At 47.6% G+C, this 24,817-nt stretch overlaps 1 protein-coding gene across 1 annotated transcript in view; it reads left to right on the plus strand.

Moving 5' to 3' along the window:
• Window positions 1-24,817, plus strand: part of LOC119449799 (P protein-like) — a 244,067-nt gene that overhangs the window by 173,034 nt on the left and 46,216 nt on the right. Inside the window, 3 exon segments of the mRNA XM_049665447.1 lie at window positions 7,398-7,503; window positions 14,358-14,569; window positions 14,571-14,818. Of these exon segments, the coding sequence (XP_049521404.1) occupies window positions 7,398-7,503; window positions 14,358-14,569; window positions 14,571-14,818 (566 nt within the window).

Consider the following 24,817-nt stretch of genomic DNA (forward strand, 5'->3'; position numbering starts at 1 on the left):
CTCTAAGAGCTAAACGAAGTTTACGTCGCTGTCTCTGCGTTGACTGCACGAACGGCCGCAGCGTGGAGCAATTCCTATTCGACAGCCATGCACAGATGTGCGAGTTCCCACCATAACTGCATAGAGAGAACCGTGTACCCTGTCGACTTCACAAAGCGTGGAGTCAGTCACGCGGTTCGCGCCTACGTATTCGCGGAAGAAGTTCCAACGCGTATAGTCGCGTCATTAATAGTGAACACCCTCCGCCACGGTCCACCGCACCTGGTTTACTCGCAGCATTCATATGCAGCATCGTTCTGGGAGCACGGTATATGTATCCCGCAGGCGTGCGAGAGTCCTTGAAGCTGTGTGTGTATGTCAATTAGCGCCGACACACACACTCCACAACACGCGCTAACGCGTGGTCCATCAGGCATGGCGGCTGTTCCGGCCAGCAGGATCGTTACGGTCGGTCTGGCGGTTCGCGCACCCATCCGCCTGGCACGCGCACGTCGGTTTCCCCGTCTCGCTCCTACAGTATAAGCCATTAGAAAGTCCGAAAAGAGAGGCGAGAAAAAGAAATGTACGTTTGAAGACCAATGATGCCGCGAAAAACTTATCTTGCCGGCTGAAATCGCATGGTACGGCCCACACGCGAGTGTTGGACCAGTGTAATGTATTCAATCAATTCCACGTAGCAGAGGTGTGTTAGAAGGAATTGTAATTTTTTTCGCTGATGCCATGAGTCTCCAAACTGTCGCTCGCGAATTGAGTGAATGGATTGAATTGTGGGGTTTTACGAGCCAAAACCACGATTTCATTATGAGGCACGCCGTAGAGGGAGGGAGGGACTCCGAATTAATTTTGACCACCAGGGGAGGGGATCTTTAACGTGCCCCCAATGCACGGGAAGCATGCGCTTTTGCATGCTTCCTCTCTGCCTTTCCTCAAATAAGTTTTTCTCGTTTTTCCTGTCTCTAGGAGTAAGGTGTGTTGGGTGATCTTATGCAAGAAACTCCCGAATAGAAAGAGGCGGTTTGAGTAAATCAGAATGGATGCCATAAGACCCACGGACATGTTTTGCGCCAAGGCACTGCGAAGCCGCTCTTTTAAAATTGACAGTCACATTAGCATACGCCAAAGAAGGTGAAGGGGAAATCCTGCGCGCTCAAGAGACATTCATTAAATTACTTGACAGTCTCATTCGAATGCGTTGTTACTTCTTATTACTTGTTTTCTCCGACCGAAGGTCGCGGTTTCGAGTGCCTTAATTGACGCTACCTTAATTAACTTCGCCCTGGTTAACACCAAAGGTCGTGGGTTCGAGTGCCTGAATTATCTCTATTTTAATTAACACGATGACGACGGTGACCCGCGCACCATCAAAATTGTTGCATGGACGTTTGCATATAGGTAAGACACGATGCCCTGTCGGTGTAGTGAGTTACTACACCAACTCGGCATCGTGTACGATTTCGCATCGACGACACGGTTTTCGCTCAAGGACGTTGAAGGTCGACTGAACGGTGAGGCTTTCGCCTTATGTAGTGGCGGCAGCCATCGCGGTGCTGTTCTTCGCGGAATCTGCCGGCGTGTCTGCAGCCACCACGTAGCACACCAGACGAGCTGGCCGCGATGTTTTCCTAATCTTCCTGAGAGCGGTGAGCGCAGCGTGATCACCTTCCCCGCCTCCCCCCCCCAGACTCGCACCCGAACAACAAACGCGCGCGCAAGCAACATCAGGCCACGAAGCTCCAGTCGCACGCAACGCCGCCGCCGCTGCTGCGTTGTTGTTCGGGTTCAACGGCCCGCAAACATAAGCAAGCGCATGCACTTCCCTCGCTCGCTCGCCGCCGCCGCCGTGTGTATGCCGAAAGGTGCACGCCCCGGGGCCGCTTTGCTACAACGCTACTATTGTTTGTTTGTTTGTTTGTTTGTTTGTTTGTTTGTTTGTTTGTTTGTTTGTTTGTTTGTTTGTTTGTTTGTTTGTTTGTTTGTTTGTTTGTTTGTTTGTTGGCTGCTGTTGTTTGCTCTGGCAATAGCTAAAACGCATTCCAGCGCACGGGTCGACGAAATGGTGGTTGGTGCGACGAAAAGTCTCAAGACGGCTTCATTCCGGATTGCGAGAGTGCCGTGTTCACCCGAACGAGAAAAGCGCTTAGAAATTGTCTGAAATAAATCGGAAGATGAGTTGGCAGCCTGACTGCGCTCCTCGGAGGTCGGCACACGCGAGTGCGCATGAACTGGCTTTTTTTTTTTTCATAAGCAGCTCTCTTTCTGACGTCATTGGTGAGAGGGAGCGACGATCAATGAGATTTAATAATCGAAAAAAAGAAAGAGAAAGGAACAAAGAAGGAGAAAATGAGACCTCCTTTCTGTTGGTCAGTGCCGGCCAACGTAAGATGAACGTGACTGAATGTTAGCGGATATGAACGCTAATGTTAGGAAGCGTTTTATAGCGGTGCTTTAAGAAGTATTGATACATTCTTCGACACCCTCCACTAAGACCGTCTCTCGCTAGGGCGTTGGTAGCTTGATCTTTGCAAACTAGAAGAGCACCTTCAATTACGACGCGCACATCCTTTGTCAAAAAAACAAAAAAAAAAAACAAAAAAAAAACGGAGCAATTACTATACGTGAGTGGGTGCTGCCGAGATTTCAGTACTGAAATGAAGTTAAGATGCGTCACAAAAGCTATCGCTTTCGTCGTATACCACAATGCATCAACTCAGTATCGCCAGCGTCCACCGGTGGTGCAAAAAGCTGCTGCAGCCATGTGCTCCGAGTATCGCGTTTGATTCGTTGAGCCGTGTACTTACTGATATTCTCTGTCTACTGTTATGACTATGCAAATGGAGTCATAGACGCCATCTATATTGTCGTAACTATTGACATGGCGACATGCCACGGCCCCTCATGTCTGTTGTCATCGGGCTTTGAAGGCACAAGAGCGTTCGGTGGCACTTTATATAGTTGGACAGTGAAGCCCGTCTTCCCCGAGGCAAGTCAGGAGAGTGTGTCGGGGATACGCTTCCGTGCTGATGACAGTCGCCAGGCAGGTTGCGTCCTTTCTCGAAACGTTGATGGCCCAGGGGTGAGCGGCCCCTGCCGTAACCGCTCCAATTGCGCTCTGTGAGTGCGTTCAGCTGCAGAAAAGTTTAGGAGATGACACCACTATACTGTTTGGAAACCGACCTGCGCCATGATTGTCCGTGCGTTTTTCGCTGGCCTTTGATACTTGCATTTCGTGGACGTGATACGATTACTTCCGAATGGGACACGGCTGGCAGGCCACTCGTTTCGACACTTTTTGGCAGGATGCCACGGCGCCCTCAGAAAACGACAGACCTGTGTTCCGTCTCCCCGTGCCTTCAACCTTTGTCCGCGTTCGCTCACCCTGCTAATAGTGTGATCGTACTGGCAGATGCGCAACGCCTTTAGCGCTATATATATGATTTAGAGAAAGCGTTGGATAGCCGCCATCGTGAGCCATTAACACGAGAGATAATGAAAGTAATGACTAACGCACGTACGATAATACGGCTCATTTCTAAGCATCCGAATAGTCCTACACTCAATTGTTAGACGAATCTGGAAAACAAAGATGTTGTTCAGCGATCATGTGAAGCCCGTGGCCACAGGCGTCACACTGAAGCCAAAAGAAGGCATAGGATAAGTTAACTGTTGTTCTTGTTGTTGTTATGATGATGATGATGGTCAATTTTGCGATAAATTTCGTTGTCTTAGTGCAGGAAATGAAAATGGAAAGGCAAATTACCGCCAGGGGTAGCTGAACCCACAACCTCCGCATTACACATGCGGCGCTGTACCAATTGAGCCACGCCGGTGTACACATCCGTCCAGTTTTCTGGGCATTTGTTCTCATGAATATTAACCAAGTCTTGGGAGTGTTAGTCAGCGCCACTCATGTGCTACGTGTGGTTCACAGGGGCGCTAACTTGATGCCACCACGCGAAAAAGAAATGAAATAAAGAACACTTATAATTGCTGTTCAACATTTCGACACCCATTAACTCAAGATGGGTTGTACCAAACTGCAAGATGTGATGTCGTCACGAAAAGGCGACACCGTAGCCGTGGGTTTCAGTATACGGCGCTGCCAGGAACGAGTCACGTCGGCGGCTCTTATATATGCTGGGCGCGATCTTATTACATTGTGAACAAGCTACTAAATGTTACCTAGAGGTAACGTTTGATAACCTTGAGAGAGCTCTATGATTACTGCTCGAAGTGACGAAACGCAAACGGAAACTGCGATTGCAGTACATTTGTCCGCGCTTTTTACCTGCACTGTACGTCGCCATTCACGCATACTTGCAAAATCCTGTCCACATGCAAGTTGCAAAATGTGGCGTCACTAATATGCATGAGATGAGTGTTGGCGTTGGAAAAAGGGGTGGTCATCGTAATAGCGTACGTTACAAGCGCGTGCAAATGAGCTTGCGGGCCTAATTAGCGCAATTTAGAAGCAACTACGCCGGCACTAGTTTTGTCTAAAGAGAAGATGAATACCTCGAGGCAAGTTTTCTGAAGGTCTTGGAATACCTCCGAAAGACTTACCTCAAGGAACCGTCGAAGATTAGGGTTCAACACGGCGCATACCGAAAAGGAACAATGAGCCAATACGTTCGTCCCCGTCTCTTTTCTTTGAAGCACTGCTAAGCATCGCCCCGCATGGCAGCGGTCCTTTGTTTACAATTTACTGAGGCTACGTATTTGTATACGAATGAGGCGCTGTGACGAACAGTGTAGGAACATTCCCACGAATGTAGCAGTGGCCATGAGGGGAAAAAAAGCAGACGAATACATTGACTGTATTCTTCCTTTTAGCTATATACACGCATCACTGAACGACACTATTCAGTAGCGAAACTCTTGAAACATTTTACCCCTGAGCAATGATCGCATCCTTCAAGAGAACTCAGGAACTCGGAGTTCGTCGTAATTGGGCTCATTACGGCCACTGGCTCACCCGTGCTCATCACTCAGTGCAAAACGCCATCTTCCTTGCTTACTCCCAAACTGACCTGTAGCACCACCACACCTTCGTGCAACGTCGTCTGGCATGCTCTCGTTGCCTGTACTGGCGAGTCAGAATACGAGCTCTTCACGGTGTTACAAGCTGCTTCACGTAGAACGCGCTGTCACTGTCCGCTTTCGAGCATGTGCCCAACGTAAACGTTTTTGGTGGCGCTCAGACAGACGTGGTCGGGAAGGTCTATAGACCATATTAGCAGTGTCCCGCGCATTGAGGGCACGTTAAAGCACCCCGAGATGGTAAAAATTAATCCGGAGTCACCCGCTACGGCGTGCCTTATAATGAGATACTGGTGTTGGAACGTAATACCCCAGAATTTATATTAAACATATTAGCAATCATGCCCATCGGAGCTGCCTTCTAAGAAACGTTTGTCTGTTAAAGGACCACAAAAGGTTAATACAGCGTCGCGTTGTTGTGACGGTGAAGAACCACAGTGGCACAGCGCAAGTCACGAAACTGCTTATTGGGCGAACCTGCGCCCATCAAAGCAAGAAACACTCCGCGCAATAATAGCGACGAGCGCACTCGCTGATCGTCGGAAATCTTATCTACGGATCAGACACGTTGGCTATCTATCCATGATTCGTCGAAGGTTCCAGCGTAATCGTTGGTGCGCGCGCACCTTCCAGAGAGTACAACACTTTTTCGTGCCGCACATACAATCTGATTACTCAAGCTTCGGCGACAACATAGACAGCAGATATAGAATCGGCTACAACGGGCGAGAATGTTCTGATGCGTGCAGGCGGGCCTTGCCGTCGAGCGATAACGTATAACATTTCTTATGACAGAAAAAGATAAATAGGGACGCGTGTCAATCCTCTGTATTGGCAAGTCTTGGTAAGAAAGAGAGAATCGAAGAGGGTAAAGGTAGGGCGGTTAACCAAGGACGTACGTGCCCGGTTGGCTACCCTACACTTGGGAGGGGAAAGGGGATGAATAGATAAGAGGGAGAGAGAAGAAAAATAATAAACAGTCAGTCTCAGAGGAATCTCCGCTGTCACAAGCGTCCGTACAGTCCAGTAGCCTTCAAGAGGTGCAGAAGGTCTTTTCTGGCTTTTTGCATGCAAGAATGCATAGGCCATGGTCCCAGGATCTTTTCCTCCGAGAGCGCTCTATTATCTAACATGCTGCGTTTAGCTTGTAGAGTACGTCGTTGAGCGTCAAAGGATGGGCAGTGACACAGAAAGTGCTCAAGTCTCATCACACCCGCACAAATTGCACGCCGCACTGTTGGCCATTCCTACACTCTTAATCTTGTTCCACATAGGTTCCATATAAAACAGGGCTCTAGAACTTTTAACCGCAACGGGCGGGGATTTTATGTGGATCCGAGTTAATTCGCGAGTTTTATTCGAAACAGCAGCTGTCTTTTCTTTTATTGTTTGGTTAGTTAAGTGGAACGAGTCGCAGTTAACCGAAACCAGTGATTCGTTGCGGTTACCGAATTGCGTATTTTGTCATTCGTTCCATTTACGACTGTGAAGCAATGTAGTATCGGATCTCATGTTCCAGCTATATAATTTATGCGTGTCTGTGTAGCCTTTAAACCGAGGAGGTGACAAGTCCGCCAGTATAATTAAAAGCGAATAGAAAACAGAAAAAGAACGAGTGGTAATGACGCAGTGAAGTTCCCGCACTAGCTGCTCGTGACGTCATGATTAAAAAAAATTTACGCCGTCTGCTTGCGACTAGTTAATAACTTATCGATAAACAACTAACGTATTGCATTGTTAAAAAAGAAGGCTCAGCCGAATGCCAGGTTGGGTCTTACGAACCGTTCTATAGAGCTTGATTTGAAGAAGTTTTTCTCAAACAAGAAAGAAAAAAAGACGGCTTGGACTTGGATAAGATATACTTTAAAGATCCGTGACGACACGCTAACGTATACCCCTGCTGTGGTGTGTGCGCGAAATTTAAAGAAATAATGAAGTAAACAAAACGTCGCCCTTCATTTTCTCCGCTAATAGGCACCTTGTGCCAAGTAAGCGAAAATCAAATCTCGAAAAGATACTTCACCAATCTGAAACGATTTACTGTTTCTGTTTACCATTTTGTAACGGAAGAAGGGAGGCTGATTTTAGAGCTAGTATGCGTTGCGACAGCAGTCGGCGCTCCCGAGCTTTGTTAAGCGCGTCTGCGCAGCTATAGTATATTGCTGTTTGCCCGCTGCCCCGGAATGCATGCGTTTTATTGGTAGACTACACCTGCTTTTACATTAGGAGCCGAACGTGTGCTGCGTTTCTTCGTCGCGTGACGTGCCGGGATGTGGCGTCATTCTCGACGTATTGTTGCACGCTTCGTTTACTTCTTTATTATTATTCTTACAATTATTGTTGTTCTTTTTCATTTTCAGTACAAGATCCGTAACCGAGGTCTGCTGGTCAAGACCGGCATCGTGCTGGGATGCGTCATTGTGCTCTTCTTTATGCAGAGCTTTCCCAACCTACACCTGAGCCTAGGTGAGAGACGACGTTCGCAGAAGCGACGATATCGAAAGAAAAATACCCGCCGCGGTGGCTCAGTTAGCTAAGGCGTTGCGCTGCTAAGCACGAGTTCGCGGGATCGAATCCCGGCCGTGGCGGCCGCATTTCGATGGAGGCGAAATGCAAAAACACCCGTGTGCTTGCGTTGTAGTGCACGTTAAAGAACCCCAGGTGGTCAAAATTAATCCGGAGCCCTCCACTACGGCGTACCTCATAATCAGAACTGGTTTTGGCACGTAAAACCCCAGAAAGAAAAAGAAGAATCGAAAGAAAATATGACGCCGACCAAAAAAAGCTGTGGTTAATAAGCTTTACACGTTTTGGCTTCAAAGTACGGGAGCCTTGTACTCATAACATGAATTGCTAGACTTTCTTATGAAAGCCGGATCGTCTAAAGCTTGTTAACTATACGCTCTCCCACTCGGCGTCCTATTTTTTATTTTGACATGAATTGAACAGCCGACCGGACCTAATGTCCAACCATCGATATCAAGAGCTGAGATTCACTGATCGATCGATTGATTGATTGATCGAATATTCGATTTTAACACTGCAAAGCAACACCTGATATGAGAGACTCTGTAGTGGAGAACTTCGGATAAATTTGACCCCTGTTGTCTAATTTAACGCATACATGTAAATCTAATTACATCAGTATTTTTACATATCACCCCCATCCATATGCGGGTTTGCCACCTGCGACCAGGTGTTGCTGGTGTTCAACTTGTTAGCTGATCCCGAGCCTTTATAGCACTGCTGACTCGTGACGTAAACAGCGATGTACTGAGTGCATTAAAACATGGCCTCTGAGATTGGAGGCGACCCGATTTCGGAGGCGATGGTTGAACAATGTACAACAGATGTGTGGTTAGAACTCTGCCAATATGCGGTGTGATCCAACGTACTTGCAGTCCAATGACAGCAGCGCTATGCGCCTGCCGTCGTTCTAATCACGCAGCGAGGTCTAACCGGCGCCGTTCGCTGATGCCAACGTCTGCTTACACATTCTTGTAAAAAAAAGAAAAGAAAGAAAAAAAAACAGACGACATTCTCGACGCACGGCCGTGTTTGTGTCAGCTGATAACACGTTCTCCCGAAGCCTCTAATCGCCATGGTCCCGGGAACGGTTGTCTCGGAGTGTCTGAGCACTCCACGCTTTCGTTGTGACAGGAGGTTTGTGCCTCGCTTAACTATCCTGGTGAACGTTCGCTCGGCGCAGGAAGCAGCTACGTGCCCCGACAACAGGTAAGCACTATGGCAGCAGTTTAATCTTTCGCTAATCAGTAGCGCGAATCCGTGGCGTCAAGCCTGACGTCAGCCAGCCGGAGAGGTCCGGGAGAGTCACGGACGAGACAGGGGCGTGCGTAAGGCGTGTTATACTCTACTGGGAAAGGAATGCGCCACGTGACGTGCGCCGCTGTGGCGGACGTGGTCTGCAAGCAGTCGAGTCGTTGATAATAAAGAAAAAAAGAAGAAGAGTGGGCGCCGCGGCCACTGACAGTTTGTCAGCGGAGCACTGTTTTCAAACGCCGCCTGTGACCAGTGCCTTGTTGTTGCGCTCAGCCAGTTGTTTGTGTATGCGTTATGTAAATGACTTCGGCTAGACGGTGTGAACCAATATATGCGCATGGCTCTTTCAGACTGGTAAAGGGTGGCGCAAAAAAAAAAGTGTACAAAACGACGATTAAGACGACGCGGACATTGTTTGTTTACTTTGCTTGGGCCACATTTTTCTATTCCTAAACGTGCACCAACTACTATATAGTTGGCCCAACATCGTGTTGTCGGTTCACTTCATTTAGCAGAGTCGTCTATTCTTGGTGCAAGAAAGTGTGTCGCAACTCGACGTCTGTTATTTGTTGGACTCCATGAAGGAAACAGCATGTGAAGCGACAATATGTGAAAAAGAAGAACTGAGAAAATGTAAAGGCAGAGAGCTTAACCAAAGCTGCGCCCGGTTGGCTACCCTGCAAGTGGGTAAATGAGGAAAAATAGATAAGTAACGATCAAGACGAAGAGGCTATTAGTGTGAACGCACTCGCAGAGTAGTCTCTGCTTACAGTTGCAGGCGTTCGTGCAGTCCAGTCGCCTTCAAGACGCGCAATAGTGCTTTTGTGGCCTTGCGCATATGCAAACATGCAAAACTGCAACGGCCAAGGTCCCAGGATCTTTTTTTGCTCCGAGAGCGGTCTGTCATCCAAGCGGCTGAGACTAGCTCGCAGAGCGCAGCGTTAGTGGACATTCCCGTGAGGAAGATTTCGTAAATGCGACGCCAAACCACAAGCGATAAAATAATTTTGCTTCGCAACTGGATAGTTCGGGTGGCAGGCGAAGTCGCGGGTAAGGGACGAGTGACTACAAGCGGGATTCGGTGATACCCGGTGAATGGCATTGCTGAAGTCTGATGTGGCGAGCGATCGAGTGAGGTTGCCGTGCAGTATTCGTTCTCAACAGCGGTATATGCACGCGCAGATCTTACTGATGAGCCGAGCGCGCAGCTTCATCCGCGCTGTGTTAAAATGGGTCCATTCTCGGGGCTCGTGGTGGAGCACGTGCCTTACATCATGCCCTGGCTGCTCGTGCTTATATCCCAGAAAATACGGCAGTATAACAGCTAACGGCACAGGCGTGTCCTTTGCTTCTGTTGACTCTGCACAATGCCTCGGGATGTCTGGTCCTATAGCTATGTTCAACGGGCCTGCGTGCAGGTCGGCCAGGCACGGAATGTGCCGAGGAGGCGTGGAAGGGATGAGAGAAAACACGCGCCCGGGGGCTGCGCTCCAGGCTAGGCTGCGGTTGTTGATAAACAGCGCGAACAATAACATGTACAGATGGCCGCGCGTGTTTGTCAGGTTCTGCTGCGGTAACCCTGCACACTTCTTGTTTTTTTTTTTTTCCTCGTGCCGCGCAGTGCCGCGTAGTTAAAGCTAAACCAACCACGCGTGCACGCATTAGCCAGAAATGTATACGCACGATTTCTGGACACCAGAGGCTTTCTTTTTTTCTTTAGTTTTCTTTTTGTAAATCTTGCGTCTGAGAACGACGTTTTCGCAGAATAGATTCAAAACGGCAAAAACCTGGAGCACGTAATTGTGAGACGAGCTCAACATGTTTGCTTTTTGCCGTTTCGGCCATCACTCATTCGTTTTAAACTCGCGCGGTGGTCGTTCTAGAAGGAGGAAGGCCCTTACGTTGGCTGCCTGCATAGCGAAAGAGAACGTTATTTCTGTAACGCATACCAGTCGTTTACAAGGTGCACTGTTTCGCAAAGCACCTTGGATGAATTCAAAATAAATCAGAAGAGATTGACTTTATCGCGACGAGGAAGAGTTTGTAGGGAGGACAGTATCAGCAAGAATGTTTCCCTTCATAGTTGCTATGCACACACCCCAGCGAGACGGTTATAAGGTCGCTTCCAGGCCAACCTCCTTTCTCGTCAGTTCACTGTCTCCCCAATGTTTTCGTTTTCGTAAATAAAACACTAAATCATTTCTAAGGTGGGTCAAGCAGTGGAAGGCTTTACCTCAATGCTTGGCTAAAGGAGATGAAACAGCGCTCTCATACAGTTTAAGCAGGGTGAGCGCAACCTCAACAGAAAAGAAGATGCCGGCGGGGGAATGCATTAGCCGTAGCCGCGTTTACACGAATGGCGACAGGAGCGAATCGCATCATAATTTTAGCGCATCGCAATATTGGAAACGGGGCATATAATACGCTAGGAAAACGCATCACCTTAATGCATGATGGCAGTGTAACGTACACAGAGGCTTTGTTCAAACGACCTGCATGCGCATCGCGCGGACAGGACACGGCGAGACGGCTGGTCTGTGCACCATGGCTGCACGACTCCAGAAACAGGCGCGCGTTTGCGTTCCGCTAGTCATTGCACGAAGCCTTTCAAGTACTACGCGTTAGCTGCATTAGGATGATGCGCCAGGAAATGCGATGCGACATGTCGTATCCACATTAACGCCGCTACGAACGCGACACATATATACAGGGCCGTGCATAATCGCGCTGTATAGTGCATCGCATTCATGCAAATCAGAATAATGAATCATAAAGACACATAGCATTAATATGTCAGGTGAAGCTTGAAGCAGGTCGAAAGGGAGGTATCGAGTTTAGATCATTCGAGCAAATGGCTGGTTCCCTCCATCTAATTGACAGAGACAGACGAAAAAGAGAAGGCTGATGTGCGCTACACTTGCCCTCTTGAAGCGCGATACAATCTTGTGTTTCGAGCAGGTGGGGAACCAGACGCCACAGCTGTCATGCGCCACTACACACATGATGCGGTATACGTGTAAGTGCAATGCGCTAGACGATTCGATTCGCGGTTAGTTGCATGTCCACGACGCATGTCATTCAAGTAAATGGAGATATTGTATGGTAAAAGTGCGCTGCCATAAAGTCTGCCGCGCTGGAGTAAAGAGGCGACTTCGGCGGATTCGATTCCTCCTTTCTCCCACTTGATGCGATGCGGCTGGCACCTCGCATCGAAGAAATAACGCGCATAGTGCGCGCCGACGGACGCGCTAAAGGGGGCGGCCTTGCTAAGGGAACTCGGGAAATGAGGCAGCCGTCCGCCTTAGTTTTCTGCATCACTGCAGTTGCTGCATATGGTATTGCTGTTTGATTTTCGCTTCAGTTTTGATAAGTCTTTGCAGTTTAATGGTGTCTGAGTAGGCTTACCAAGCAGAGTGCATGCTTTGTTTGTTTCACGGCGGAGTGCCCTTTTGCGTGTGTATTTTGTACTCGAATGAATTCTTCCTTATCAACTTTTGCGGCGTATAGGAGTGCAATGCCTACGCCGCAAAGGACGAAACCCGGTCTTGCCCCCGGCGCGCATCTATACCTCGGCCAGCGCTACTCCGCTTCTAAATATATCACGTGGCTTCACTCTTCCGTAACATTCTGAAAAATAAAAATACTCAAAAGTATAGGTACGAGGTACAAGCAGGTCACTAAGGGAATTTCAAATTGCGAAAACTGCAGCGCGAACTGCAGTTTGTCGACGCAGGCAGCGGAATTGCATCGGCGGTGCAACTCTAACTAGCGCTTTTATTCACCCGTGCGTTTGGTGTCATCCTTGACTATAGTGTACGTGTTTCCATTAACAAATTTGCAATGACTCTTCTTGAGGCGACTTGAAGGCACTTATTCGGTGATGTCACGTGTCAACAAAACAAAGCGGCTACATAACACCAGCTCCGCTTCGTATAAATGGGCTTCGTTGCGCTTGTCTGCGGGGCGCGCATCTGTCAAGTATGCGGACTGGGTTGTCCCAAACTGCGGTAGCATCGTGTACATGTTCGCTCTCATAGAGGCCCGCGCTTTTCCGGCGCCTGCCACCGCTGGAGTAACGATCTGGCACCCTAACAATGGGGAAATCGCAGCCGCGAATTTCAGCCATCCTGGCTGCAAAGTGCATGCTGTCGTCTGCTGCATCCCGAGCGTCGCTTAGAGATACTCAGATTATTTTTTGCATTCCGCCTAATTGCATAATTAGTCTTAATTAATTAATCGACTTCTCAAATATTATAATTAGATGAAAACTGCCAATGAGAAGATTGTAGAGCAACACGAAAACCTCCCGATACAGCTTTCTGTTGCTTAATACGCGACACATAAAAGTGTTTTTCCGAGCGTGAGAGAAGCCCGCGAATACACGCGAAGTGCCTCGAGCGGCCAGTCGCGTGGCCATTTTTACATTGTTAAATAATTGTTAATATTGAATATTGTTAACTAATTACATATTTAACAATATTTCACAGATTCATTCTTTTTTTTAATAATCCCTTTATAAGGTACATATTTCACAATCATTTAGTTGTTCTATTGGGGAATGATGAGCTGGGAATTGGACACCTCACGCGTGATACGAGCCGCGCCCTTTAACTTGGTATAAATTGCAACCGTTAGCTACCACCATACAAAGCGAGCAGACAACGGAGTCGAGGAACACATCGCGGAAAATAATAACTATTGTGTTCATTGAAATATAGAAACAATAAGGGAGCAAGTTGTCTTTCCGTCCACTTTAATTTCCCTTTTCGATGTTATATTTCTACTAAACACACTTTGCCACAGCTGCATGAACACAGTTGCGGACGCCATGGGTTGTCTATAGTTTCAGAGGGCGCCGTTCCTCTTCCGACTCGCCCGTGGCTGTATAAGCAAGGCTCGGTGGCTGGCGGTGTTGAGCCGGTCCTTGTTGCCGCACTCGTTCGGACGTCCGTGGTCATCAATCTACATTTAAAATCTACAGTGAATTTCCCCAATGCGGTATTTAGCTTCAGTTCCCGTCCGCTTTATATTTTAGTTAAGAAGTTATTAGTTAAGAAGAAGGACAACTCCTGGCGTTTCTGTGTGGACTACCGGCCGCACCTTCACCGAACTGTGCGCAAGGGTTAAAGAAACAGGGGAATCTATTTTCAGGTTGCATACAGAAGACAGGCAGAACAGGCAAGTCCTCAACGTCGCCGTTCTCAGCCCAAGCTCGTGCTCTCCTTCTTCCACCTTGCTTTGAGCGTTGTGACAATATTCTAGTAACTGACATAAAAAGTTAGCCCGTCGGTTCCTGGATTATACGAACGCTTGTGACAGCGGACATTCCTCTGTGACTGACTCTGCGAATGATTGACTATTGTTTTTCTTTTCTCTCCTTGTCTATTCTTCCCGTTTCCCCCTGCCCAAGTGTAGGGTAGCCAACCGGGCACGTCCTTGGTTAACCTTCCTGCCTTTCCCTCTTCGTTTCTCTCTCTTCTCTCTCTCTCTCTCTGTTCAATCTGCGAATTGGGAGTTTCAAGGGTTCGCGGTGCGCGCAGGCTGGATCGCTGTCCTGGGCGCGCTGCTGCTCCTGGTCCTGGCCGACCTGGACGACCTGGAGTCCGTGATGGCGCGCGTCGAGTGGACCACACTGGTGTTCTTCGCCGCGCTTTTCGTGGTGATGGAGGCGCTGGGCGAGCTACAGCTCATCTACTTCATCGGCCAGCGCACGCAGGAGTGGATCGGCGCGCTGCGGCCGCAGTCGCAGCGGACCCGTGGCCATCCTCATCGTGACGTGGGTGTCGGCGCTCGCCTCGTCGCTCATGGACAACATCCCGTTCACCACCGCCATGGTCAAGGTGGTGACGGGACTCTCCGAAGGCCCCGCGCTCGTGTACGCCCTCGCGTGGGGCGCCTGCCTGGGCGGCAACGGGACGCTGATCGGCGCCTCGGCCAACGTGGTCTGCGCCGGGGTCGCCGAGCAGCACGGTCACCGGTTCACCTTCTTCGACTTCTTCAGGTCGGTATATATCCTGGGTATGCGGTCAGCTTTAAGAGGTATTTGCCGGTCGTGTCGAGATGAAATCGGAAAAAAAAGTATATTTAGCTCTTTCTGGTCCAAACTTTATCATTCAAGTGAGAAATATATATTTCGGCCATCTGAATGATAAAAAGAAGGCAAGAATAGAGAAGCAAAATTCTCAATGCGGCTCTTGGCCGCATGTCAAGGACGTTTCTCACATGTCAAAGAAGTTTCTAAGAATAAGTTCAAGCAATTACTCCCTAAAATTAAAAAGAAGGAAGGGAGTGATCATCACTCCCTTTGTTCTTTAGTGCATATATATAAGCACATTCACAGCCTCTCGAGCTTTCGTATTCGTTTATGAAGCAATCATGCGCTTTTTTTCTCCCCTTATCTGTATTGTGTACCTGCGAAGCTTGGCAAGCAGGGTAATAACAACAGCGCGCCGTTCTCCCGCTGGCGTTGTCGAAGAAATATGAATGCACGGTACCGCGTATAACATATACGAACACCGTTGTTGCGCCTGCACACGAGCAAGAAACCTGCGCTCTTCTTGCTAAAGGTGGCGCGGCAGCGGGGAGTTATGTTCGTATCTGTGCGCGTGTGTGCATGAGCACAGAATTTCCCGCGACTTTTATACACGCTTTCTTTTTTTTTTTTTTTTCTTCTGCGCAGTGAGGCGCGCCGCTCGCTGGCGGCGAGGCATTGTATACCCCGCAAACGCACAGCGGCGCCAACATTCCTGAAGGGACTCGCATTAATTAAACGCTATTGACGCATTCCGTGCGTTGATGCGGCAACCTCCCCCCCCCCCCCCCCCCGCCCCCTTTCCTTTTAGCATTCCTCGCATGGCCGACGTTAGTTATTATTCCCGTATCGTTCGTCTCAAATTTTTCCCGGAGACTGCACACGCGCAATAAAAAAAAAAGAAAATGTCGAAGCACGCGGAGTTCGTCGATATTGCGTCTTTTGTGAAGAAAGAGCAAACAGAATTGGGGAAGGAGGGAAGTTTCCGCGTTTAATTTTGTGTTTTTGGTGAAGCTGCGCCGTATATAAGCGGGGTGCTTCACGTAACTTGAACCAAGTATTTTAGAAAAGTGGTTAACCACAGCTGAATGAAACCAACGACACATGGTTTGCCGTCATGTGGCGCTGCCTTAAAGTATTCCTTATATTCCGCTTAATTAGCTAATTAACCAAGGTCAATTATCTAAGATTAAGACCATAAAGTGAATAGTAAACACTTTTGAATAATTTATTTCAGTTAATTAACTAATCAAGCGGAGTATAAAAATATTTTGTGGAGCGCCACATGACGGCATACCATATGTCGTTAGTTTCACCAAGCTGCAGTTAACCACCTTTTTTTTTTTGTTAATCCTTGGTTCAAGTTACGTGAAACACCCCGTATATATCTATCATCGCTGCAAATCAGGTGAGAATTAACTCGCGCGAGGACCTGTGTAGTTGTTGCACTTGAATGAATGAAACAACTTGCGACATTCCATCGCAGCGTATACCTGATCGCTCTGGGATGTCCTTGCAGCAAGCTGTGTAGTGCCTCCTATAGGTCTCATTATTTAAATCGTGAACTTTTGCTGCGAGAGTGCATGGGAGCAGACGCTGAAGAACAGCTGAACGAGACGACACGACCGAAGTGGACGACACTAGGCGCCTTGCGAAGCACACAGGGCTACAATTACAATTAAGTTCGCTCTGGTCAGGCGTAATTCTTTTTTTAATATTACATGATGTTTAGGAGATGTTGGCATTGTTAAGAGGCCCCGGCTAGTCCTTTGCACATACATCAAATGAAGGCCACAGGACGAGAAAATTCGCATAAAGAAATGCACTCAAACTCAAATTCAGCTCGCATAAACAGTCAAACGCACTTCATGTTAAATTCAAGTCACATAAATAAGTGAACCACGCTCGGTCCTAAAGTCAAGTCACATAAAGCACTATAGACAGCTCGCAAGAAGTGCTGCATAAAAAAAAAAGGAAACGTGAACACAAGGTCCAGTCGCAAAGTTACACTAAGGTCAAGTCGGGGCACAGTATAAAACATAGAATAAGGTTACAGGTATGTGCAGTCTGTTTCACACTTAGGGGAAAACTCGGAGCGCATTGATAGGGGATCCGAGTTTTCCCCTAAGTGTGAAACCGACTGTACATAAAGGCAAGCCCAGGATGGAACAAAGTCACGGATTATTGGACCATCGTGGGATGCAACTCCGCGTGCATCTGCATATTCATTTAAGGCTAGACCTTTGTGGCCTGGCACCCACACTAAACGAACGAGACGTAAATGTCTTGGGAGGAAAGAATAGACAGTTTCTAATAAATCTGACGAATTGGACGTGGTTAGTGAAGAACAGACAGACAGACAATCGCTTAAAATTACGGCTGATAACAGAGTGGATGGTAATTTGCGTAACGCTAAGACAATTGCCAATAATTCCGCCTGAAAGATAGGCGTGAGGTCAGATAGACGAATGAAAAAAAAAAACAATTTATATATGATGACACAATGTCAACACCTGCCTTCTCTTCACAGACGGAAACATCGGCTGCTATCACGGTCTTTGTATCCAGATGTGTAAAGTGGTCTTCCGAAATACTATTCAGATATTGATAGGGAAAATATAGCATTGCTTGGGAAAATGTCATCAATTTCAATTTTAAGGACTGAAGCGGAGGAATTTAGTAAGCCAACCTCGCATAGGTAAACATTTAATGGATTCAATAGTTTTTGTACGAAAACAACTTGAGGGCAACGTAAGCGAGACCACTGATGCATGGTTAAAAAATGAGGCCGGCTCAATAATGAAAACATATTGTGGCCTCCTCTGTGGAGATGCATATATCTTTAGGAAAGTTTGTCCAGTTAGGATTTGAAACCGTACGAGAAGACAGGCGTGCTTCTTGATATAAGATATCGTTCGCGACAAATTTAGGAAGCCCAAGACGTAAACGTAATCCCCCTCGTTCTATTAGAACCAGAGGCCGAATTTTGTAAGAAGGTCCGCCAGAAAACAAAACGTAACCGAACTCTTTTATCGGGCGAAGGTAAGTACATACAATAAATCATAACGAGGGCGTGCCGACGTAATCCTTTTCGATTGCTGCTAAGTCTACCAGTAATCCTAGTGCGCGTGCTCCCTTTGAGGTAATGTGCTCTATATATGCGGACTCCAATTAAGCTTTTCGTTGTACAGAACACCCAAATATTTAAGTGAATTCACCTGCGGGATACTCTCTTGTCGATAAAGAATCGAAATTTGCACAGGAACGCTTGGAGGAAAAATTAGGATGGCGCTTTTTCTGATATTAGGAGAGAGGCTAATGCCATCAAGCCACAATTCGAGGCTACTCATATAGGGCTCTAGTGTTTGGCACGATCCGTGTAAATCTAGCGATGCAGAACAAAATGCGATGTCGTCGGCGTGTACGTACACATGCACATCTTGTTGCAAAGGTATCGAACTCAGTAAAACATTCAACAGCAATGGCGATAAAGCTGAAGCCTGGGGTTCGCCTCTTGGCTGTTTATACGTTAATGAAGCCAATCCGTGTTAAGAGCAAAGAAATTCCCTGCTGTTTAAAAATTCATGAACCCACGCGACAAAATAATGTGGCAGATCAAACTTTTCCGAAGTTTGTAGTCACGCTGATTTCTCTCTCTCTCTCTTCTCTCTCCCTCTCTCCTATTTCCGTTGAGTTTGGCGTGAGTAAATGTACGTGTGGTATGCATGACGTCACTAAATGTGCACGTGTTTGTGGTCATAGACCAGATACCGTGTGTGTGGGTTTTTTTTTTCGTTTCTTTTTTCTTCTTCGTTACAGAGACATTGTATAAATTGAGCTCTGTGTGCTTGCAATCGCACTCTTGAGGAAGACTGGACCCCGGCCGAAACGTCGAACTTAAATGTTTGATGTTTTTCTACGTGCCCCTGCACTACATTCAATTTATTAAACACCGGATCCAAAGAAATACTTCCTTCATATATATATATATATTCCCTACTGAATTACGCAATGAAACAAAAAAACGGCATCTAAATATTCTCAGTGCAAGACATATGCGCCTTCAAGCATAAAACTCCTTTATTCAAGCGAAGCTTTCCGTGCTTTCTTCATCGGGGTGTGGCGGGGCTGCCGGGTCGGTTTCTCTAACTTGGGCCGATCCCGGGAGACAGTATGATCCGCGGCCGCGTGGATCACGTGGTTCACGCGGTGGTAGTCTTCTGTGTCTCGCCAGGTAAGCAAGTAATCGCTATCCTGCAAAACACGCTGCGGAAGATGAGCAGTTTTATAGCATTTAACTAACCGCTACACGAAAGCTTCGCGTCGCATAGCTTCCAACAGATACGTTGGATATGCATAACTTTTTTTTCTGTCTTTATCTTCCTTAACGAACGGGTATCACTCGATGACATTCCCCTGTAATGGTGGCTGCTTGTCTTTTGATTTAAGAGGAGTGCTGCGGGATTGTCACGGCGCAAACGTGGCTTAAATGGCTTAAATGTTCGCCACCTGCTTTACTCGGAAAACTGCAGGCTTGGGTAGAGCAGCCGGAATGCGTGCACCGCGATGGAACGTCTCTGGAATTCCGTCGGTTTTGCCCTGACGAATTTTTCGCCTTTTCATCGCTTTCTTCAGACGCACACTTTACCCTTTTCTTCTTGCCATCGTTTATTTTTGTTTATGCTGAGCAAGCCCCCTCAAGTACAATCTGCGTACGCTGCCTGATCTTTAGCCAATACTCCTTCACGGAATTCTGCAAGTTGTTCAGAGGTCGGTATCGGCTAAAGATCAGGCAGCGTCCCCAAATTCCTCGACGGAATTCTACAAGTTGTTTAATGGTCGGTATCTGCGACGATAACAGTGACGACAACCGCACTGCTTTCTCATTCATTCATTCATTCATTCATTCATTCATTCATTCATTCATTCATTCATTCATTCATTCATTCATTCATTCATTCATTCATTCATACTTTCTTTTTTCTTGCTTACTTGCCTGCTTTCTTTCTTTCTTTCTTTCTTTCTTTCTTTCTTTCTTTCTTTCTTTCTTTCTTTCTTTCTTTCTTTCTTTCTTTCTTACTGTCTGCGGGTATTGACTCATTAGGATTGCAAATTGGCCAAGTTGGTAGCGATCCATCTACAACGCTTTCGCTAGTACTGTTGAATCAAGGTATTGCCTGCTATCTGGTCTCCCTCGTGGACATATGAAACGTTTTGAACCGACAACGATAGTAATAAAAGCGGCATCAGCAACGACTGCAACCTCAACAACTGCAACAAAACAACGACGACGCCAAGAACAAAAACAAAACGAGTGGAAACTTTCCTAAAGATCTATGCGTCTCCGCAGAGGAGGTCACAATATGTTTTCATTATTGAGTCGGCCTCATTTTTTTAACCATCAATTGTCTCGCTTACGTTGCGCTCTAGTTGTTTTTGTACCAAAACTATTGGACCCATTAAATGTTAACCTATGCGAGGTGATCTTACTAGAATCACCGCCCAAGCACTCCGTACAGATGGTTAACCAGCGAAGCTGAAACGTGCGGCCCCGGTGTTTATTACTGGGTTAATCCTGACGGTTCATTAAAGTCTTTCTCAATTATTGGTTACGTCTTTGTGTTTCTTAATGAGATTACACAGACGTTCGGATGCGACGGTGAGAACGATGTCGCTCACGGCATGCCCGCAGTCCGCCGTTGTCACTTGCGTTCGATGTCTCGAGTTTGCTCGGTGGCGTGGTTCGCAGCATCCGCCCGCCATTGCCGCTTGTGATTCTTCGAAATTTAATCGCTTCAAAATAAAATCTGTCCGTCACGTAAGACAATGAATGACTCATACCCTAAGCCCAAACCGCATGAGAGCGATTTTCTGCGCGACGGTGACGAGCGACGGCTTCAAGCGACGAAATGGGCCGTCGCGCGAACAGATCGCTTGTTCTTGTCGCTCGATCGCCCAGTTATGAAAATCTAGAATTTGTCGCTCGTCGCCCGGAAGTGCTATGAGCGAATAGCCAATAGCGCGAAGCCGGAATAGATGTACATCAGTCAAGTACTACCGATTGTCGCACGGAACCAGCGAACAAATAAATTTTGATACGTGCAAGGATAAGAACCTAATGCAAGACGTTTAGAAATATTTATGCTGCTCTTTACAGCAAAACACATCAACTTAAATTAATAAAGCACGCGTCACGCCAGTTTCAGCGCATATTTGCTGCCCTCATACCGGCAGCACCGGGGAGATATCGCTCGAAGTCGTCGCTCGCGTGCGGTACGACATGTAGGCGACGAGCGAACGCGACAGCCATCTCCATCGCGTCGCTCGTCGCTGTCGCGCGCAAGATCGCGTGCATGCGGTTTATACTTTAAGCAATGGCTCATACCTCCGTAAACGTGGCCTCCCCATTACGACGACAGAAGAAAAGTGAAATTCTACGCTGGAATGATGAGCGGCAACGGAGCCGGCTGTGGAAGACGACGACGACGACGAACGCGGGAGCAGTGGCATGAGCGCGTTCGGTTCCGCCGAGGGGCGCGCCAACGAGCCAGCTGTCGAAGAAGACCACAACGCTCGAGCCCTTGCTGATAATGATAGTTTTCGGCGTACAGGCGACAGACGGACGAATCGGCTAGCCACATGCAGCTTCGCTGTAAATGTACAGAACACACTGAATAACATGCCAACCAGAACTCATTTATGTTATTCCACCGGACTCCATGTATATGTTTTAAGTGTATGACTCCGGCTAAACGAAACTTGCTTAAGCGAAACTGCCGGATAAACCGAACGTAGGCGACGGTTTTAGCTAGCCACCCATAATTACATATTTGCTGCACATAATACATCAAATAACGCATGATACACAATTACACAATATCCGCACAGTAATTACAATGTTTGACTAAATAGAACTGGTTCGTATCAAAATATAACAGCGCGGTGTGCTGGCTCAGTCGTTATGGCGTTCTGAGCCTGAGCACGATGTCGTTCGTTCGATTCCCGATGCGAGCGGAATTCAAGAACGGTCGTGCGTACCGAGCTTTGGCTGATTAATTCGTTCAATCAATCAATTAATCAATCAACCAATCGATCGATCAATCAATCATTCAACTAACACGGACATTGACTGTTACAGCACTGCTTACAAAAGAGTATAGCATTGCGACATTCGTGTTATGAATGGTAACACACAAACTGGCAGGTATTCAGGCAATTGATAACCCCGTTGTAAAATTTTTTTTAATTCCTCTGTGACATCCTGTTTGTCAGCTTATTAGTGTGTGTCATCCGTTGCAGGCAGCGATGGCAACCGCGACTAGGGCTGGATTTTTTCCGCAATGCTGCTTCGACCACGACGACTGTACGCTCATTTCCGGTTCACCCATTCGCTTATTTACTGATCTAATTTTTTCCCATAGAGATACGCCGAGAAAATTGACGCGCAGCGCTATCGTATCACATCTTGCCCACGGTTGATATTAACTAAGCCGGATACTTTAGAAGAAAAAAAAACGAAATATTTTAAGATTTTATTTCCTGTTCTTCGCTTAAACGAAAACTTCGGTTAAAGAGAACACGTCTGTCATTCTCCTTCGAGGTGGTTTCTTTTATTATTGTTTTTTCTGTTTTTTTTTTTTCAAGCCTGGTCTACCGTTTTTACTGAATTCGCGGGCGCTGGCGAGGCACTGGAAAAGTTCGCCGTTGCTCCGCATTTAGAACCAGCTGCGCCCGCGGCGTGACCCTGCCCGCCCGCTCGCTCGGCCCGCTCGCTCGCTCTGCACTCGAAGCAAACGAGACGTTTTGGTCGTTCCCTTAAGAGTCAGGAACGCGTGTGTATACACGTGGTCTCGTACGCGTGGCTTTCTCGTATGAGCTTCTATTGTGGCCTCGACTTCTTTGAATTCGCGAATGCATCTAGAAACGGCGCCATGTCCGTGAGCTGTTTATGCGGACCGCAGTGCCGAGTCCTTCGGTGGTGGCGGTTGGGGGGCGGGCGTATAGGGGAGGGGACGGGGGGTCAGCTTGCAAGCCAATGTACACGTACACGCAGTTCGCGGTTATGCAAATGCGTGTTTACTCGGGGAAATGCCTGATCGACAGAAGTGGCGGTGCGCGCGAGGGCGCTCGCTTCGGCTCAAGCATCGCGAGTCATCGATCGGCGGACTCCCACGCGTGGTCTCTTTATACACGTGGCTATAGCGCAAACTGCTTGAGCGGTGGGTATTCCTGGCTTTGTGATAACTGCACATTAGACGAAATGGAAGCGAGCCGAAGGAGGTTTACGTTTTATTTTCTCGATTTCGGCGAGATAAAGCGTACCGCGCGTGCGCGCTTGAACGGGTGGTGTTGAGTCCGTGGCGTATAAACGTCTTTACTTGGATTCAAATATTGGCCTCCGGGCATAAGGGTTATTCTCCAACTCCTGCATCATGCATGGCGAATTATTGGACAAACACTTAATGAAAATGCGGTACGATTTCGCACCGGGCGCAAATACAAATATATATCGATCAAGCGCGCGGGCACGCGCGTCTTATTTTGGAACAGTTCACGGTCACTCCCAATTTCACAGCGTGAGGCCTCGAGTGAACTGACTGAGGACGAAAATCGATAGGTCTAAAATATGATCGAACAGTGAAAAAGAGACAGATATAGAGAAAATAATGAGAGAAAACTGCGGTACTTGTCCGAAAATCGAAGCGGTGTCCAAACCCTCGAACTCACCAATCCTGTACTTGTTATCCGATAGTGAAAAATTTGCGATTCGGGCACAAAAATTCCGAAAGCCCCAGCGATAAGCGGTCGAAGAAGACCTCGGTCGCCTACGCTTTACATAAAGAGGGAGCGACTTTGATCGGCGGTCAAGCGCTGCCATTTGGCTTCGCTGATCGTCGATCGATCCGATGGAGTGGTATACTATGTTACTCCGCAGGGTGCTGTGAATAGCGCTGGCCGATTGCTGCTGCATGTGGAGCTCACATACATACATGTAATTCGTTTTAGAAGAAAGCAACCAGTCGAACGGTATAACCAGACATAACGTCCCGGAGTCGCGATTGAGTAACAAACACCGTGTATGAAGAACTGATACCACGTGATTCGTTCGGCGTCCACCAGCGAGGCGTGTTTTAGAGGATAAAAATAAAACTTATTTTTAGATATTGCGTAAGAGGCTGGAAGCTATGCGTTTTTTGGTGGCCCCTCTGATAGTTTTTTTTTTTTCGATTGGACACCTTTTATACCGGGCTGTACTTGTCCTTTTATTTTCGCGCTTTTAGGTAATCAATTAATCAGTTTATTAAAAATAGGAGTTTGCACCAGGCATCTGCCCTTGGGCGATGAATGTCACCGGACGTTCATTTTGGCTACGTAGACTTATTACGCACGCCAAAATTGAAGTGCCGTAACGCTCTTGCCATTCGACTCCATCGGAATGCGGCCGCGCCGTAGCCAGGACCAGAGCTCGCGACCTCTTACTGATTAGTAGAATGCTGTAATCACTAAGCTACCGTGCTGGTTTGTTTGCGTGTTTCTTCAAAAGGAACGTCACGTAATGAAAGTAAAAGTTACCATCTACCTGAGTACAGCAGAATACATGCGGAAGAGATCCGCACAATTTCCTCGGGAAGAAACTTCGCAACTTAATAAAAATCCCTTCTGATCCGGGGAACGAAACAGAGACCACCGCCTGAACAGTGTATTCGCTGTTCCAGCTGGCCCAACCCGACGGCCAGCTTGTGGTAGCGTTTACTGAATTGTTTGTCCTTTTTTTTGAAAGCGATCTGCGATGGGAACAGTGTGCGCTGAGTGCTGATATCTTCGTGTGCGCTGTGTTCTCGCCGCTTAGTTCGCTTTGAAGCGAGAGGCAACACGAAGGTCAATACGCGCGCTCCTGCTGCCGCCGCGCTTCCTCACTCCAGCGTTTTTACAGCGAGTGTGCGCGGTCATCGAGAGAGATATGTGTTC

This window comes from Dermacentor silvarum, chromosome 4 (assembly GCF_013339745.2).
Source record: "Dermacentor silvarum isolate Dsil-2018 chromosome 4, BIME_Dsil_1.4, whole genome shotgun sequence".
NCBI classification, from domain to species: domain Eukaryota; kingdom Metazoa; phylum Arthropoda; class Arachnida; order Ixodida; family Ixodidae; genus Dermacentor; species Dermacentor silvarum.